At 37.8% G+C, this 20,342-nt stretch overlaps 1 protein-coding gene and 1 long non-coding RNA gene across 14 annotated transcripts in view; one reads left to right on the top strand and one right to left on the bottom strand.

The window, feature by feature from the left end:
• LOC138161153 (uncharacterized) overlaps nucleotides 1–2,150 on the top strand; it is an 86,578-nt gene extending 84,428 nt beyond the window's left edge. The window contains exon 4 of the long non-coding RNA XR_011168291.1: nucleotides 2,018–2,150. This is a non-coding gene — a long non-coding RNA (uncharacterized lncRNA). The remainder of the gene's footprint in view (nucleotides 1–2,017) is intronic.
• The window catches only part of AOPEP (aminopeptidase O (putative)), a 567,977-nt gene that overhangs the window by 224,948 nt on the left and 322,687 nt on the right, over nucleotides 1–20,342 (bottom strand). The window contains exon 10 of one of the 13 annotated variants that reach the window (XM_069087994.1): nucleotides 6,031–6,445. The exons of the other annotated variants lie outside the window; for them this stretch is intronic. Within the exon in view, the coding sequence (XP_068944095.1) occupies nucleotides 6,170–6,445 (276 nt within the window). The 3' untranslated portion in view covers nucleotides 6,031–6,169. Of the gene's footprint in view, nucleotides 1–6,030; nucleotides 6,446–20,342 lie in introns of those variants that run through there. 13 annotated transcript variants of the gene reach the window in all.

Raw genomic sequence — 20,342 nt, 5'->3', positions numbered from 1 at the left:
AAGTAAAATGTTAATATACACAGATTAACCTTTTCTTTCAAGGAACATTTGGGGTCACTAAAAAAAATTTCACAAAATTGCGAATCGGTCGAACCTGCTTTCCTCCTCCTGTTAAATTCTGCACTCCTTTTGCTAACTATTCTGTCTGTCCCAGACACAAGGACGGTTGGACAAGCTCTACAGGGTATCCATCCAAATGCAATTAGGCAATAGAAACTCTTCACTCATTTTGGCTCTTCTCTGTGGATAGATAGGTTGAATTCCTTCAACTTATTTCAGATCCCTTCCAGGGGGCTCTATCTTTTGGGGCTTAATGCCATCGACACATCGTCAATATGCTAAAAGACCTCACCATCTATAGAGAATCATCTCTCTCCAACCTGAACTTCATGCTGAAAATCCTACCTCATAGTGGCTAATATTTCCATATTTCATGCCTCGCCTAATGTTTATTTAATTAGGTCATTAAATAAGGGCATTTCTATTGTTTCATCTTCCAAGGACAACTGAATGAGTTTGGTGTATGAACAAGAGACATCTTATTGTAAAAGAGCCTCTAAAGTGATATTTTTTCTTTACTTTTTCCTTACCAAATGAAATGCCTTTTCATAATCAATAAATGATAAGCACAAGATCTTGTATATATTTCAGTTATGGTGAAATGGTAAAGATGTGGTTCATAGGATCATTGATCTACAGCTAAAAGGGGCCTCAGAGGCCCTCTTATTCAATCTCTTATTTTATAGACAAGGAATATATAGCTTAAGGAAATTCAATGACTTGTCTAAAGTCCTGTAGGTGGCAAGTATTGAGTTCTGTTGTTGCATATCACTTGCAGAAGTCTTCCTTTCTGATACACTAATTAAGAATACCCTTGATTCATTGTAATGGTAAGCAAAGTAGGATTTTTTGCTATTTTTCTGGATAGTTTTAGCCAATCAAGTGCCTTTGATTAAATTGAGTCTTTGATTGAATCAAAAGTCTTTGATTGGAAACAGTATAACTTCTTTGAAAGGAGAAGACAGAGTAGAGAGAGGACCAGAGCTGAGAGAGAGAAGTGAGAGTGAGTGGGCTAGGGGAACTCCCTTGTGAGGAGGCCTAACAGAAAGAATGTTTGTGATGTCCGTGCTCTGTCTGTTGATCTGTGCTAATTTCTCATTCAGAGCCCTGTGTCAGTCTTTATGAGTGAATTGAGATGATGGTGCTGGTAATGTATATAAATATTGTTTTAGTCCTGTTAAGCTTTGTTTTACTAGAAAGAGAAGATGCAGGCAGGAACCCCTGGAGCCTGCTGCCAGGCAAGAGCTTAGAAAGGAGAAGTCCCCATGAGCTGAGATGTGGAACAGGAGTAGAGAGCTACCTATGTGTGAATTCAGGTGAGAGTTGGAAGTGGTCAGCCCACAGAGGTCAGCCATGGGGTTAGTAAGTCAGTCTTGAGTCAAGATGAGACAGGACTCTACTTGGACACTGGGTATTGATTGAGGAGATTGTGACTTACTGTGACCTAAGGGTAGATGATATTTATATTTTCCACTACTCCTTAAGGATGTGTTGTGCTAGGGAAAACTCTAACCTGGGATCCCCAAACTGTGTAAATAAGTATTTTGGAATATGTTACTGAATGCAATAATATATGCTGTGTGGGGATTCTGAGAAATGTTATAAGATATACTAAATGATTTGTTTTGTTTCAGACCATGTGGCCACCTTAGTAATAAGTTGTTATATTATATTGTTGTGAATGTTATGCTTTAGTTTATTGCTGAATGAATAGACAATTCATTATACTATGTGATAAGACGCTTGAAATTATTCACAGCAGCAGTCCCCAGGTGTGCTGCCATGATTAATGTTACATTTTCATGTATACATATATATATATATATATCTTTTACAAGGTTTTATACAGATGGGAGGGCATAAGTTGTTAGTAATTGGTGTTCTCTTAATCACTTTTTAAAACTATTAATAAGTCCTAAGAATTTTTCCACATCTTTTGTACCTTTTTCTTTTTCAGATACTCTCAATGAATGATCCCTTATTGTGCTTACAATTGTATCATGTCCAGCATGAATCTTCTCAATGAGTTCTTCGTCCAATCTATCTGTTTTCCTTTTTGCTCTTTAGTGTTAAATCTTACCTCCTATATGAATATATCTTAAACTATAATATTAGGATCCAAGTGTGTTGGTTCCATTGTCATTGATGAAAAAAAATTTTTTAATTGGTTTTAAATGGTTTTATTTAAATGGGTTTTTTTTGGAGGGGGAGGTCAGGGCAATTGAGGTTAAGTGACTTGCCCAAGGTCACATAGCTAGTAAGTGTTAAGTGTCTGAGGCCAGATTTGAACTCAGGTCTTCCTGACTCCAGGGCTGGTACTCTATTCACTGTACCACCTAGCCACCCAAATTTAAATGGTTTTAATAAATATTTTCTATTTTTCTTCTGTTTGTAGTCCTTCCATTTTTGACTTTGAAAGCTCTGGGATTACTTAGATATCTTACCAAACCTTCTTTAGAGTGGTTTTACACTCCACTATTTCTCTCTGCTTTTTGAAATATTATTCACAACTGTTCATCATCTTTCTTTGTAAAATGTTATAAATTAGTTTAAAATAATCTAACTCAATGTGACCTTTGACAATTATTTCTCTGCTTTTTGGCAAGTGAGTTGTTAGCTGACTAAGCCACTCTCTGGGTTTTTTTGGCCTTTTGTTGTGGCAGTGAATTAACATCACTTAAACTTTCAGGTTAAATTATTATCTTTGTTGTTGATATCATTACTTTTGTCCATTTTCTATTTTTGATTGTCAATTATCTGTTTAAATAATTTAGTGTCAAGCCATTTCAATTTTATGCCATATTGTTTCCTCTTTATTATACTTCTTTTTTTCTTCTAATTATGATCTTAGATGATCAGAAAGGCATATGATTAAGGGTTAATTCTGTTCTTTAAGGTATGATTTAGTATTTGCCATGTCTAGTGTCTATCAATTCTGTTTTTGAATGAAAGTGTTCATGACATAGAGATATGTTACTCCTGGTATAATCTATAGTCTTTGGCTTTTCTTATTCTTTTTTCCTGAACCATGTATTCTCATATATTTCTTCTAATTCTCATTATTAGAGAACGCCTTTGTTTTAAAAATCACTAGTTATCATAATGTAGTTGATATGATTTGGAACAAGTTATTTATTTATATATAGTTTTTCCTAAAATTTCTCTACCACTTGATCCTCAGCAACTAACATTGGTGCATAAACTGCCATTATTTTGATAATGGGCTTTTTAAAAATGCTTTTATTAATACTGTAATGTGTGATGACCAAATATCCTATGAGATAATATTTCTTATTATCTTTAAGTATGTTATAAAACCCACTTGCCAACTTCTTTCTTTGGCTCAAGAAGAGTCTTGAGTCATCCTTTCATTTATCTGTCACTCTCTTCTAATTTCATTTATCCATTCAGTGTCATCTCCCCATCATGGTGAAGCATCGAAGGCAGGCTTTGTGAAGGGTCTACAGCAATGGTGTCAAACTCAAATAGAAATGGGGGCCACTGAACTGTACATAAAGATCCCTGTGGGTCACATTTTGACTTTGTTTTAAAATCTATTATAATCTATTTTTTATTCATTTTGTTAAATATTTCCCAATTACATTTTAATCTGACTTCAGGTCACATTCAGAAGTGATATGAGCTGCAGGTGGTCCATGGGCTGCATGTTTCAACATCTAGAGATTAATATTTTATTAAAGGCACATAAGACATTCAGGAAGGCCTTCCCAGGCTCCTCTTTGGCATATTCTCTATAGACAAGTATGAAACTCTCTGATCAAGCTCTCTATAAAGCTTCACATAGCAGGAGAGAATCAGGTATTTAAAAGACTGTCAACAGGCATATTATTTTATGGGTTAGATTTAGCCTTTTATGGGCTAGACTATAGGAAAAAAACTCTAGGAGGTTTGGAAAACTCAGAATTGATGTTTAGATTAGAAAACAGATAAATTTTTTTAAAAAATGAAAATCTGCAGTCTTCATTGTTTAAATGTTCTTTTTCTATTGACAGACTAAAGTAGTTCTAATACATGGGTGAAATGTATAATTTCATTTTTATTTTATGATTTACATTCTATTTGTTGTAGAAATTGCACTAAAAGCACACTAAGTGAATTCTTATTAGGAGGAATAATTAAGGGTTTCCTTTTATTGAAACCCCTGTTCGTTGTTTAAAATTCCACTTGTCTTTTTGCTAATTCAAATAAAATAAACAGAATTTTAACAACATTTTTAAACAAATCATGTTGCTAATATTAGCAACATGAAGGTCATACAATGAAAATGGAAGGGGGGATCCCAAACTGATTAATGCCCCACATCTGATGTCATTTCCTTGCACCTGCAGTGAATATCTTGAGGGGGAAAAAACCATAGAAACAAAACTAGTATTCAGAATGAGAACAATTATTTTCATTTAGTTTTTTCTCCTCCTCAAAATGCTTATCTTTACAATTGTTCTATACAAGAGTAGTTTTTAGAAATTCATTATTCATAATCTCAATGCTAACACATCAATGTATCTGCTCTAAAAATATTTGATTAGTTTAATGGCAGCTAGTAAGCTTTTGAAAAAGCCAAATACAGTAATTATAACTTCATACTAATTTTACTTCATTACAGTCCTGTATTCCATATCAGTTTATCCCACATTTGCCCCATAATTTATGCTCAATTATGCTGGGCAAAAATTACATTAGCAATGGCAAAGGGAAAAATGTAATTGCATGAGAGGCAGGAAACCAGAGTTAACCTTAATTCTGTCCCCTTGCATTTTCCCATTACAATTGGGTCTTTCTTTCCATGAATACAGAATATACAGTACCAGAATCATATGTACATTCATAGAAAGTACATAAAGTCCTGCAATAAGCCTTCAAATTTAAAAAAATGTTATCACAGAGTTTCCTAAAAGGTCACCCTTCCAGCTGCTTTTATTTCTTATATTTTGGAGCTATGACTAAGCAGAAGAAATACCCATAAGCTATAAGCTACCAAACCATTCCATAGAATAGGATACTGGAGTAAGGAGCATATTACACACCTGTCTGTATTAAAAGCTGACTTTGCCAGGACAACAAAGCATGGGTTACTTAGAACTGCAACACCATTTGAGCAACCTGGTAACCAAATAGATTTTATGAATCTTTGTGCTAAAGCAGGGTAATTTTTTATTTTTTTGCCTTTTGTAGGGCATTTGGGATTAAGTGACTTGCCCAAGGTCACATGGCTAGTTTTTTTGTGTTAAGTGCCTGGAGGCCGGATTTGAACTCAGGTCCTCCTGACTCCAGGGCTGGTGCTCTCTATTCACTGTGCCACCTAGCTGCCCCAAGGTAATTTTTTTTTTAAAGATTAGACCCAGTCTTTAGTTCAGACTAAGGAGTTCTATTGTATTACTTAGGCATTCCCTCTGGATTTGTATTTGTCAGTGGAATTGCTCCGTTGGTATTTTCTTGTTTCTTTCATGGGCTCTACTTTCAATCACTAATAGAGAAATTTCCATGACTTTTTGCATCTGCATATGGCCCTGTGTATAGCCAGATAGACAGTAGATATGTTTGTTTTGTTCCTAATAGGATGTATAACACAAAATGGCACTGGTGATTATTCCCTTCTCTCACAACCTCTTTTTAACCTCTTTATCCTTCCCAATTCTTCCTTTCATGTTGTTGACAGCTTTTATGAAAGAAACTTGGAACTCATAATGGGCAGCAAGAATGTCCCTTGACTCTAGGGCCATTTGAGAAGTCTATGATTAGTAAACACAGCCTACAATTCCTATAATTTGTTTGAAATCATTCAAAAGAAAGACACTAGAAAATCAAATTCATACTTTGGTCATCTTGATAATAGATTAAAAGCAATGATTCTGTTGTCTTGGATTTTTATCCACATTCTTTTGCTTGATGACCTAGTACAAGTAGAATTAGGCACAGGCCTAATTGGTATAAGTAAAATTTCTATCACTGTCACAGAAAATTGGAAAATATATTACTATTTATTTTCTGTTCCTCTAATAATGTAACACCAATAAGATTTGGCAAGTTGTTTTGATTAATAACTGATTAATATTAAATATATGTAACCTGAGCTCAGATTAGTTGCCCCTCAGGTGGAGTAAGGGCTTGAGCCCTCATTAAGGATCCTGGGAGTTGTCATCTTCATAGACCTGGAAGGAATTATAATTATCTCAGTCTTTGACCAGGGGTCACTATTCTCAGAAGGAGCTTTGAAATCACTTGCAACAGAGTAGAGGAAGTTGGAGCAGTGAGTCAGAAGACAGTCGGAGTCAGTGAGTCTGAAAGGGAGCTGCTCTGAGGAAGACATTTGGTTTGGAGACTGTGGGTGTTTGATGCAGCTGAAGATTCCCGTTTGCCACTCTGTCTGTTGGAGGAATCATCCAAAAGATTATAGCTGAACTTTTTCTTCCTGAAAAGCTGCTACAATTGGTGACATGTTTTAACTCTCTCTTTCCTCTGTTTTTGGTTTTTTAATCTCTGAATAAAATTGGCAGAAATTTTACTCTAGGTTATTTAATTTTGTCATAACTTTTTGATTGGATTTGTGCCTTCAAAAGTGCTCTCCATTTACATAAAAATCCATGAACAATCATGACAGATGTTATTGCATGTCTATATATATTTATTCCTTGCTGAGTAAGTGAAAATGGTGAAAACCAGTTGATAGCTGGAAAATACACAGAAATATAAACAGGATAAAGATCTAAATCACTATTCAAATGTTAAGAATTTTCTTAACTGGGGTTTCTGAGATCTATGATTTTAATTTCTTTCTGTCTTAAACTCTTTAGCCTAACAAAGAGTGATTCACATTGATTGGAGCCAATTTACCTCCAGCCAGTCTAGGTCTCTTTGAACACAGGTACATTTGTAAAAACTCCAGCCCAGAATGTGAAGAGGTGGAGATAGGATAGAGGAGGTGACAAAAGGAAAGATTCTACCCCTAGGAAGGCCCTCTCAGAGAAGAAAGCCATGGCTGAGAAGGATTTAGTTACTCCCCTTTTTCCTATTGTGGTTCTAAGAAGCTGTAGCATGTGCACAGGCCACACCCTGGTAAATTGTCTTGGAAGACAAGACTAAACTAGGTTGAAGGTAATCTATAGGCCTCAAACCCTTCAATGAGTTAAAGGGGTGTAGACACCCCCAAGCATGTCAAGACTTTCCCTGGCAAAATCATGGATGAGAACAATTTGTTCCAGGAGCCATAAAGGCAACTGAAACAGGTTCTGTGGAGTGCTTTAGGGCTTAGTCGAACATCAAAGACACCAACATCAGCCACTGCCTCCCAGGCCATCACCAGTCGACTTGACTTTTCTCGGGCCACTGGACTTTGTAGATTCTGCAAGAGAGAGGCTGATGACTTTGCACAACCCTGCCTCACTGAAACCCAACTCATCCACAAGTGAAGACATCACCTGTCATCCACTACTTTACCCCAACATTGTACTATCATTCAAAAATGAAGGAGAAACAACATTGTGAGAAAGAGTAAAATGATGAATAACCCGCCAGTTTTGTTCCATAGTATCACCTACATATCATGATACTAAGTATAATTTTCCTAAAAGTTATCAATTTCAGCATAAGGTCAGACTCTTGGTGACGAATTCTTGGTCAGGGCAAATAAAGATACAAGTTCATTCTAATTTCTGAGAGGTACCCTTTAACTTACACAGTTATGGTAGCAAAATAATAAAAAGAGGTCAAAAGGTCTAGGAACTATGTAGAACTTAAGACCACAAAAAAGCCCCAAACTCACACCTTAAAAATCGGTATTCTTGAATGTAAGATCCATATTTATTAACCAACAAAGGAATATAATACAGGAGGAATTAAATCATATCCACCTTTGCATTCCTGTAGCAAAATGAAATGAAATGAAAAGACGAAAGAAAGTTAAGCTCTATAAAAAGAATCCTCATAGATCTTCCTTTGAGAGGACATTAAGGAGTTGGTTATGTAGTGCAGAGGAAACGAGGAATATCATTTCATGGGACACTTAGTCATATTTGGGTGTGTGCTCAGGCTAGCTCAAATCTGCTTACAAGACACAATTGCTAAAATTTCAAAGTGAGCATTTATACTTTGGAAACAGGCGGAAACATTACAAATAAGGACTTGATTAATTATTTATTGATTGTCTAAACTTTAAGAAAATGATAGAGTAAATACTAATAATACATATTGAACTTAAAAGTGTTTTGTACATACATTTCTTCCTGGTGAGTTGGTTGTTAAAAATTTACCAGGACACTACTTGTCATATTATATTTCAATGTTTATAACAGGCATGTGTAAGAAAGACCACTATGAAGGTAACCATTGCTCATGTACCAACATCTATTTCAAAGAATAAAGAGACAGAAAAATCCTCAGAATAACTCCATAAGATCCCTTTGAATTAAATAAACACAGACCCCGATACTCTGTGGCTTTAGTACAAAAGTGGGCAAAGATAAATATGGCTCAGGAGTAAGAAACAAGAGAGTCCAGAGTAGGGGTGGGGAACTTGAAGCCTTGAGGCCACATATGGCCCTCTAGGTCCTCAAGTGTGGCCCTCTGATTGAATCCAAACTTCACAGAACAAATCCCCTTCATAAAAGGATTCCAGACTTGAGCCTATAAATTAGATTCAAATTTATATAATGAATAAATTGCTTTTCAAGAAGACAGAAAGTATAAGATAGACAGCATCAAATAACATTATAAAAATCAAACTAATTATATTTTAATAGATAAGAACCCACTAATTTACTGATGTGAATCTTTTCTAAATAAACTGTCTAGGAACAGACCAATGACTTGTGAAAATAAAAATCAATACCAAATTAGAAGAAAGGATAAAGAAGGGAATGTATGAGACACACTACTTGAGACAATTATAATTCGGCCTATTTTAAAAAGCTGCTGATGCCAAAAAAAAAAAAAAAAAGGAAAGTAGATAAAAGAATAGACATAGACATGGATTAAAACTGGAATATAACCATTTTCTAGGGAAGTAGACTGATTGCTATAAGAAGGGAGGAAAAAAGACTAGAAATTGTGTTGTTTATAGCAAGCATCCAACAACAAAGGCTTAGGTATAACATAAAATCTTATGGAAGAAGTTAGTGGAAGATTCTAAGTAATATAACCTGAAAAAGAATCAGACGTGGTAGAGTAGAAAACAGGTTTATTGTAATTTTTGGGGAAGATTCAATACACCAAGTCATCCTAAGGTATTTAAGGATGAAACTTAAAAGTACAGTGATGACAGCAGAAATATAAACTATTTTTTAAACAAATGGGCAATGGAGTCACAACATGTGGACTTTAATATCATAAACCCCAATGCTGTTGTTTGCCCTTCATTCTCAAAGAGGACGATGACATCAGGAAGGTGATGCCATTGACTTGTAAGTGAATTGGATTTAAGTGAGGGAGGGCTGAACAGCGTCACCAGCCTTACTTTCTCCTCCTGAACCATTTGGGTCCAATGGCAAGACATGTTCAGGACAAGTGGAGATGGACTTGGTTCCAGTGCCTTTTTTATGTTAAAGTCTTTCCTAGGTCTCAGTTTGACTGAGGCAACACCCATTCAGTGATTAAGATTAAATAAGAAATGAGGCAAAGAATGACCTCTTTTACCTAGGGAATTAAAAAAAAAAAATCAATGTGAGAGAAGAAGACCCGTAAAGTATCTGGCCAAAACAGAAACAATTGCTGTTCACACTCACTCTGAGCCATCAGGGTGTAATGGTAAGGGGATTTGAAGATGTTTCATGCCCCTTGAACTTGCTGACATAGCAGGAAGACGGGACAGGAAGGAGCCAGAGGCTAGTAGAGGCCAGGCTGGAGCCAGTGTGGTGACTAGAAGTGGAGGTAGCAACATGAACTTCTTCTGAGAGCCAGCCAGAACTTCTGCTGAGAACTGCCAGAGCTGCTAGGAGCAAGCTGCATGGAAGCTGAGCAGTTACTGTGAGTGAGGAGAGGAGGATCTTTGCCTGAGGGAGCCTGTTTTGTTTTGAAGGCTTGAGAATGTGGGAGATTACTGCATTAACTATGTGTGCCAACTCCATGGCGACTGTAATGGCTTTGACTTTCTGGTTTGTGGACTTAGGTTTAGTCACTGTAGGCATTGTGAATATTGCATTGTTGTTACACAGGGCCCAAACAAAGACTAAGTAAGGAGTAGGCTGGTAGCTACCTTTGGCCAATCAATGAGAGCCACAGTGATTTGGGTTTAATGCTCATATGATCCTCAAGAAAGAAATCTATCCTGTAAACTCCAAGATATTTTGAGACACCCCAATGAACTGTATAAGGAAGGAGAAATGGTAAGAAAGAAAACAAAGATGAGAAAAACAGTTTGAATTAGATCAAAATACAGAACAGAGGTGAATGCTGGAAGTGACACAATTTTGAGGAAGGTGAGTGATCAAATCATCTAAAAGAAGTGAGGATATCAAACTAAAAAAATTCATGGACATTATTACAAAAAAAGACAATGGAAAAACACCAAAGGCTACTGATATGTGACAATTTTCCCATATTTAAAAATACGTATGAAAATAGTTTTCAGATTCTATCATGTGTGTTGCATTTAGTCCCAGAACACTGCAAAGTCTTCTAAAAGGGATCCATCATCATGCAAAAGGGAAAATCCAATGGATAAAAAAAATACCCATTATCCAGACTTTGACATGTTTTCTAATGGGTGCCTGTGGAGTTGGTTTGCGCGTACATTCATCTTGGACAGGCACTGAAGATGTATCCCAGAAATGCAATACAAAGAGGGTAGCCAGCTGGATTGCCTTTGGAAAACTTCACAGTGTTTTAATGATCCTAAACTTATCCCTAACACAATGGCCTGCCCTTTGCAAAGCATGAATGCTGCTATCTTTGAAAAAGACAAGTTACTAGTCACCCAAAGGGCAATGGAAAGGTCTGTGGTGAGAATGAGTAGGGTACAGCATATTATTCATGAAAAACTCGAATGCAGAAGTGGTATAAATCTGTCATTAGAAAACTACATGATTAGAAAAGGAAGAGAACCTGTTCTACAGCAAGTATAAAGGATAACACATGGACATCCCTCATGTTAGGTAAAGAAATCTGTAGGAATGCTATCAGTACACTGAAAGACCCCTTAAGGAGAGCCTAACGGAGAACATGGACAAAGATTACCCAGAATGAAAAGATATGATCCAATTTCTATCTGTACCTTTGGAGGGATTACTGACATTGATAAGATCACAGATTCATTTAATTATAGAAAGGAGTCCACACTCCAGTCACAGAAAAACATTACTTTTCATTTCCCACTCCCCTAATGATCTACATGCTAATCACACTAGTACCAGACACTCTCATCAACACTAAATTAAGCATAAAGATATTTAAAAATCCCACTGAGTTCAGTTTTAATATAATTTTGTTAACTACTTATCAATGAGTGTAAGTATTCAATAATGAGCAGGTACATGGGGATTTACTTGAATCCACTGACAGAAACCAGCCAAATGCTATACGGGCTTCAAGTCTTAGGTCAGACATCTTGAGTTACTCTGTCCTGGTGGAGAGATAGAAGAAGGTAAAGCAGACAATAAGATAGTTAGAAATAGAAGAGTGGGAGGAAAAAAAAGATGAGAACTGAGAAAAACAGTCTGTTGGCTTGCCCAGGAGGAGGCTATCAGGACATTGAGTAGGGGATGATGATTTACAGCATGGTAGCGGTTAGCTCTCTTGGAGGCGCAGGGCAGCACACAGAGTTTGGAAAGAGAACTGTCCGAGTTGAAGTAAAACTTGGAAGACCACATCTGGGTAACACTGTCCTAGAGTTTAATCATAGTGGCCAACGAGAATTTAACAAGTGGAGAAAGTGCATAACTCACACTCCTATAGCATGTTCTGTTCACTCTGCCCCTAGACATCTGGTGAGGAGGCTGCATTATTTCTCTCACACAGCTGAGGACTCAGAATTTCGGGGGGGGGGGGCAAATTGCTGCTGGCTACACATCTGGTCCAATTTCAAGCAAGAAGAACATGTGTTCATCTTTGGAGACCATCTAGAATCTAGTGAAATGCCTTGAAACAGTAGGTGCTCTACAAAATTGGAGAATACATAAATTGGAAAATATCTTAGCCATAATCTAGCCCAATTCCATAAATTTACAGATGAGATGCCCTAAAAGGAAAATTAGCTTGTTAAAAGTCATACGGCCAGTGACAGAATACAAACCTAGGTCTTTTAACTTCAAATCTAGTCCTCATGCCACTAAATCATATTGCTTCTTAACTGTTTATTGAATTGCAGAATTTCCGAGTTGGAAGAAACCTTAGAAGCTATCATATTAGATTATAAACAAAGGAGAATCCCCTCTAAAATATACCCCACAAAGTTGTTAAGCCTTTGCTTAAAAAAGGGGACATCCCACTGTCTCCTGCCTGAGATTACCCTGTTACCCCAAGCTTTTTCCTTAAACTAAGTCTCACAAATTGTTCCAGTGATGCCAAATTTCTGTAGAACAATGACTAGTCAAGTCGCCAAAGAATTAAAGTCATCTAAAGATCAATGGAAAGATATGTGAGAAACATAAATAGGATGAAGTAAATCATCAATGAATGGAGAACTGTGTGATAAGTACAAAGAGGTACAAGAGATCACGTTTACGCACAACTAGAAAAGGAGGCTGTCTGATCATTTATCGAGAGTGAAGAATAGCTGATGGACATGAAGGCAGGAAACAAGCCTTTGTTAAGTGCCTGCTACATGCTAAGTGCTGGGGATACAAATACATGCAAAGAGAAGGCTTACATTCCAATGGAGGAAGTGGGGTCGGGATAAGAAGGTACCATACATGCCCATGGCAGTGAGTCTGGAGAGTCAGAAGCACAGTCAGGAAGGGAATGAAGTGTGCTCGACTTGGAATCATCCCCAAAATGGAGGACGTGAAGGGAAGATCACCAATGGAAGATGGGGCTGGCATGGCGGGGCAGGAAGGCAGCTGAGTGGTGGTGGCAAACCAGGAGAGTCAGAAGCACAGCCAGGATGGGAATGGGGAGCCCATTTGTCCCTGTTGGTCTTTTTTTTGGGGGGGAAGGGTTGAGAACTGGGGTTAAATGATTTGCGCAGGGTCACAGGGCTAGTAAACATCTGAGGATGGATTTGAACTCAGATTCTCATGATTCCAGGGCCAGTACTCTATCCACTGTACCACCTGCCTGCCCTGGCCTGTTTGACTTTTGACAAATATCAAAAGAAAACCTCCAATATGTCAAATGGACCCCAGTAGAGACTATATAGGAAGACACGGACATAATCATGCAGGATTATAAGGCCTGAATGAGGTGAGATATACACATTTGAATGTATTCATTACACTGAAATCACTGATAATCACAGCACCAAGACATGGATTCAGCTCAATGTCTTACACAGCCTCTGAAGATATTTTTGGAGACTGACTGGCATACAACCTATAAACCACTCCTCTCTACCTTTGTGTCATCTGCAAATTTGATAAACATGTCAGCTATGCCTTTAACCAAGTCATTTAAAAAACGTTAAACAGTACAGGAGCAAGTAATTCAACTAGAACCTTTTTTCAACCAGTAAATCAGCTAGAAACCTTCTAAGTTGAGGTAAACTCATTAATCATCCCACTTGGTGATTCAGTTTTGCAGCCATTTAACTGGACCTCTCATCTAATCAACATTCCCATGCTGGCCGCCAGAATAACATGGCAGACTTGCTCAATATTTTGCTAAAATATAAGTCAACTGTATCTACAATGACCTCCTTACCTAACACTCCAGTAACTTGTCAAGAACAGAAAATGATGGATGACCTGGTATAATCTGTTCCTCGGAAAACCATGAGGGCTGTCCTATTCTCCCTTCTCTTGCCCTGGGTATCACCCTGCTAGTAGCCAGTCTGGTTCACCCTTTTCAGTCCAAAGATCATTCTCTTTGACAAAGAAAACAGAAGGAAACAAAAGCACAGAGTTCTATCTTCTCTCCATTATTTGTTATCATTGTCCTACCCACACAGAGTAGTGGACCTATCCCTTCTCTGATCCTCATCTTTTTTTCCCGATATTGCTTTTTTTTTTTTTTTTTTATAAGCAATCGGGGTTAAGTAACTTGCTCAAGGTTACACGGCCAGGTGTTTCTGGGTGGGTGCTAAGTGTCTGAGCCCGGGATTCGATCTCCAGGTCTTCTCAACACTGGAGCTGGTGCTCTTACTCGCTGTGCTACCTGGCCGTCCCTCCAATATTGCTTTTTTAAAAAAAATCTTGTCTTAGCTGCTGTCCTTGGCTCATTCCAAGCTTTAGTACTTTTGACACTATTCTTGGAAGACTGCACCACAATTTTGCCTTTATCTCCTGTTACTTTCTATGATCCACATCTTGTGACATGTCTTTTAAAAACCTAAATTGGTTAATAAGTTTGCCAGGGGTTTATATTGATCTTTTTTTTTTTTTTTGGTTTAAAGATAACTCTTCCTTTTCCTTCTCATCAAAATTGTATCTTTTTGCATATTTAAAAGTCTATTCTTTAGAACTTCTCATCCCTCATAGGCACATTTCCCAGGCAGTAGTTTAGTCCATAGGAAGCCACCTGAACTCTTTGATATCTTCTCTCCCAAAACCTAGGATATATGTCAGATTATGCCTGTATTTTTTCTCCTTTTTCAGAAGTTCTAAGATCTAGTGGTCACTTTCTTGAAAGATTCCACTATTTTTCTCTCCTGCTTTCAGATGGGAATATTTAGGTCCATAACAGAAACTCTTGAGAATCAGCATGGCATAATGGAGCCCTAGGCAAATCTCTAAGACTATAAATTACAGAGCAGGGCCAGTCTACACTGGAAGAAGGACTTTTTTCATTGAGAATTTCTCACATTAATAAAATAATAGGGCTAGTCCAAAAAACCCCCACAAAATACTAGAATAAAAGTTCTCCTTATTGGTTCCTCTATTTTTATTATATCAGAACATCATCAAAGAAAATCAAGAGATCATTAGCTAACCTCCTTTTGGCAAACAGAGAACTGCACCAAAAGTCCAGATAACTGAACTTCCCTATCACTACAATGTGTATGTATACACACAAAACACCTCCATTTCATAGTTTTTGTTATTCATATTTTGTGCATTTGTATAGGGATGTCTGATGCCATTCATTTTACAGAGGGCTCCATTCTGGGATTTTGTTCTCTGTAAATTTCTGGAAATCTTTAGTGTTAATCTTCTTATCCTGTAGCTGCTACCTATGGTGCTTTGCTTAAATTTCCATAGAGAGGTTTCTTCTCCTCCCTTCATTTTCAGTTATTCTCCCTTAATTTTTTAAGACATCAGGTGAATATATTATTATCAGTCCTTGTTAGGTACTCCCCACCTCTGGTCAAGAGTTTCACTCCTATATGACAGAAACTTGGAAGCCCAAATTGATTCTTCTGTATTATCTTCTTAGCTAATTATATAATCCATCAGTCAAATTAGAATCAGTGGGTAGTTTCCTTAGAGTTGGAGCCAAGAGGGCAGAGTAAAAGCAGGGACTTGATTGAGCCATCCCCCAAACCCCTCCAAATACCAGTAAAAATAACTCTGAACAAATTCTAGAGCTGTAGAACCCATAAGATGACAGAGTAAAACAAGTCTTCAGCCCAAGACAGCCTGGAAGCCTCTATTGAAACAGGCAGGGAGCTGAATGCAGTCTAGCCTGGGGCGGCACCAGCACAGACCAGCTGAAGCAGGCCCCAGGTGACAGAATCACTGGCAGTTGTGGCAGTTTCCAGACTTTTCAGCCCACAAATGCCAAAGAGAGCATAGAAGGTCAGTGGGGAAACTATCAGACCTGGGAGAGAAAAGTGTGCAGTCTGGCAGGTGGAGCTGGTGGGAACAGTGGAGATGGTAAAGGCAGTGGCAGCAGGGGCAGTGGCAGCAGGGGCAGCAGCAGCGGCAGCGGCAGCAGCAGCAATGGCTGCTTCCAGAGCTCCCAGCCCACAGACCGTGTGGGGATTGAGCAACTGATCAGAGAAGATTGCAGGGATCTCTTTGCTGTCACTGAGGCAGGATTCTCTTGCATTGCCTTGCTTGGATCTGGGTCACAGTCCTGGGGTAAGGAGAAGTGCTAGTGTGGTGAGGCTGTGGTGCAGTGGAGAGGGAATCCTCACATTTCCAAGACAGAAAAGAGTGCTTGTGGTCACTCAGAGACCAGAGAACAGGTCAGGAAAGGAATAAACACTTCTCCTTTGATCATAACACCTTGGAAGAGCTGAAAATTTACAGGCCCCCACAAGTATCTCTGAAAACAGTTGCACAAAAGCCCCGAAGTTTGGGACACTGTACTGCTCTTTCCCCCCTGGAAGCAGAGTCCTACCTTAACAAAGAGTTAGGAAGTCAAGTATCTGGCAAGGAAAATGAACCACAAGCATAAAAAACCTCAGACTACAAAGTCTTACTTTGGTGACAAAGAAGAACAAAATATACAACCAGAAGAAGGCAAGTCAAAGCTTCTACATCTAAAGCCTCCAAGAAAAACATGAATTGGACACAGGCCACGGATGAGCTCAAAAAGGATTTTGAAAATCAAGTTAAGAAGTGGAGGAAAAAAATGGGAAGGGAAATGAGAGTGATGCAAGAAAATCATGAAAAACAAGTCGAGAGTCTGCTAAAGGAGACCCCCTCAAAATATTGAAGAAAATAACACTTAAAAAATAGACTAACCTGAATGGGAAAAGAGGCCCAAAAAGTCAATGAGGAGAATGCCTTAAAAAGCAGAATTTGGCCAAATGGAAAAGGAGGTCCAAAAGCTCAATGAAGAAAATAATTCCTTAAAAATTGAAGTGGAGCAAATGGAAGCTAATGACTTTATGAGAAATCAGAAATTATAAAACAGAACCAAAAGAATGAAAAAATAGGAGAAAATGTAAAATATTTCATTGGAAAAACCTCTGACCTGGAAAATAGATCCAGGAGAGAGAATTTAAAAATTACTGGACTATTTGAAAGCCATGATCAAAAAAAGTACCTAGATGTAATTTTTCAAGAAATTATGAAGGAAAACTTCCCTGATTTTCTGGAACCAGAGAGGAAAAGAGAAACTGAAAGGATCCACCAATCACCTCTTGAAAGAGATCCCAAAAGGAAAACTCCTAGGAATATCATAGTCAAATTCCAGAGTTCCCAGGTCAAGAAGAAAATACTGTAAGCAACCAGAAAGAAACATTTCGAGTATTGTGGAAACACAATCAGGATAACACAAAATCTAGAAGCTTCTACATTAAGGGATTAGAGGGTTTGGAATATAATATTCTGGAGGTCAAAGGAGATAGGATTAAAACCAAGAATCACATACGCAGAAAAATTGAATATAATACTTTAGGGGGAAAAATGAACATTCAATGAAATAAAGGACTTCAAGCATTCTTGATGAAAAGACCATAGCTGAACAGAAAATCTGACTTTCAAATGTAAGAATCAAGAGAAGCATGAAAAGGTAAACAAGAAAGAAATCATAAGGGGGCTTATTAAAGTTGAACTGTTTACATTCCTACATGGAAAGATATTTGTAATTCATGGGACCTTTCTCAATATTAGGGTAGTTGGAGGGAATGTGTGTGTGTGTGTGTGTGTGGTGTGTACATATATACATATATGGACAGAGGGCACAGGGTGAGTTGAATATGAAGGGATGATATATAAAAAAAATATTAAGGAATGAGAGAGGAAATAGTGGGAGAAGGAGAAAAGGAGAGATAGAATGGGGTAAATTATCTCACATAAAAAAGGCAAAAAAAAAGCTTTTACAATGGAGGGGAAGAGTGGGGAGATAAGAGGAAGTGAGTGAACCTTACTCTCATCAGATTTGGCTTAAGGAGGGAATAACATACACACTCAATCGGGTATCATACCCTACAGGAAAGTAGTTGGAAGGGGAATGGGGGGGATGACAGAAGGGAAGACAGATTCGGGGAGGGGGTAGTTGGAAGCAAAAACTTTTGAAAAGGAACAAGATCTAAGAAGAGAATAGAATAAATGGGGGGTGGGATAAGATGGAGGAAAATATAGTTAGTCTTTCACAACATGACTTTTATGGAAGTATTTTGCACAACGACACATATATAACCTATACCAAATTGCTTGCCTTCTCAATGAGGGTGGGTGGGGAGAGAAAAAGAGAGAGGATTTAGAATTCAGTTTTAAAAACAAATGTTAAAAATTGTCTTTACATGCAACTGGGAAATAAGATATATAGGCAATGGGGTATAGAAATCTATCTTGTCCTACAAGAAAGAAATGGGGAGGGGAATAGGAGGTGAGAGAGGAGAGGGCAGACTGGAAGAAGGAGTAATCAGAATGAAAGCCATCTTGGGGTGGGGAGAGGGGAGAGAAGGGGAGAAATTTTCAAACTCAAAACAGTGTAGAAACGAATGTTGACTAAAATAAATGGATTAATAAATAAATAAAATTGGAGTCAATGAATCTGACATTACAGTATCTTGACTGGGCAGTGCTGTGCCAGGAATTTGTTCTTAAAAGTCAAATATGCATACCAATTTTCTTACGTAATTCTCATTAATTTTTCTCATAAATAGATTTGACTGTGTTACTCTTTCAACTTTTTTTTTCAGGTTCCTTATTACCCACTGAATAAAATGAAGACTAAAGGCCCTCTAAACAATCGGGTCCAACTTTGCTTTTCTAACTTGATTTCATATCACTTTAAGCAGTCTCAGGTCTAGTCAAACTAGATTACTCTGTCCCCTAAACATGCACTCTATGCTTTTCTACCTTTGCTCAAACTATTACCTATACCTAACATGCCCTCCTTTCTCTGTTATACTCATATATTCTTGCATAATTTACCTCTTCTATGAAGGAAGTTTTACTTAATCCAAAGTACTGATGCTTTATCCCTTCCTATCTTTTGTACCTCCCACTTTGTTTTTTTATTTCTCTAATACATGTAGCATATAATGTTGTACATTGCTTTTTGTGGCTGTGCCGTATTCTCCTTCTTGTTCAGTCATGTCCAGCTCTTTGTGACCCCCATGGATCACAAGCCCTTCTGTCTCCCACTATCTCCTAAAGTCGATCCCACCTCATGTTTGTTGCTTCCATGACACTATCTATTCATCACCTCTTCTACCATTCCTTTTTCTTTTTTCCTTTAGTCTTCCCCAACATCAGGATCTTTTCCAACGAGCCCTGTCTTCTCCTTATGTGTCCAAAATATTTAAGCTTTAGCTTCAGTATTTGTCCTTCTAATGAATAGTCAAAGTTAACTTCTTTAAGCACTGATTGATTTGATCTCCTTGATGTCCAAAGAACTCTTAAAAGTTCTATTATTTCCTCTGCTATTGTTTAGTAGTTTTTCAGGCAAGTCTTACTCTTTTTGATGCTTTTGGGGCTTTCTTGACAAAGATACTAGAGTGGTTCTCCAGCTCATTTTACAGATGAGGAAACTGAGGCAAAGAGGGTTAAAAGTGACTTGTCCAGGGTCACACATCTAAGAAGTGTCTGACGCCAGATTTGAACTTAGGAAGGTCAGTCTTCCTGACCCAAGGCCCAGCACTTTGTCCACTGAGCTACCTAGCTGCCCCTACTAAACTAAACTCATCGCAAGCTCCGTGCATGCAGAGGGTGGTGTTACCTGAACTTTGTACCTCCTCAAGAGCTGAGCATAGATTAGGTTAATAAATATTTACTTACCATATTGAATTTTGCCTTTTCATGTAGAACCACAGAGATGAGTAATAATAGTAACAGCTGAGCATATTTATATGGTGCTTCTAAAGCTTACAAAGGTACCTCTACTGGCCATATTCATAGTAAAATTACATCCTTTGTGCTTGCATCTTACTCACATATGAAGTGTAGTGTTACTATATTTGTATCTGAGCAAGCTTGAAAAGAAAAACAACCATAGATAATTGTTAGTCCTTTCCACCCTGAATCTATATATCCACTATTCATATATTCACCAACAGTTATGACCACTGTTTGCAGTCTCATGATGCTTGTAGCTGCCCTTTGCCTCACAGTCTATAAGGTGACTTTGCTCCCTCCTTTCTGAGAACTGCATACTCTGGGAGTCAGTCACTTCTGTCTCTGCTACATTTCTGCTGCTTACTTTATTCACAGTTGATCTATTGATTGTTTTTTGGGGCAACACTTTGCTTTTATGGAGTGCCAGTTGTTAACAGAAGGATGATTCAGAGAATTCCAAAGGGCATAAATTACATTATATCAAGAGGGAGCATTACATTATTC

This window comes from Petaurus breviceps, unplaced genomic scaffold (genome assembly GCF_028583685.1).
Source record: "Petaurus breviceps papuanus isolate PSGF00001 unplaced genomic scaffold, PetGlider_PUasm1.0 183, whole genome shotgun sequence".
Taxonomy (NCBI): domain Eukaryota; kingdom Metazoa; phylum Chordata; class Mammalia; order Diprotodontia; family Petauridae; genus Petaurus; species Petaurus breviceps.
The sequence above is the reverse complement of the archived record's forward strand: the minus strand, read 5'-3'. Positions and strand labels throughout refer to the sequence as shown.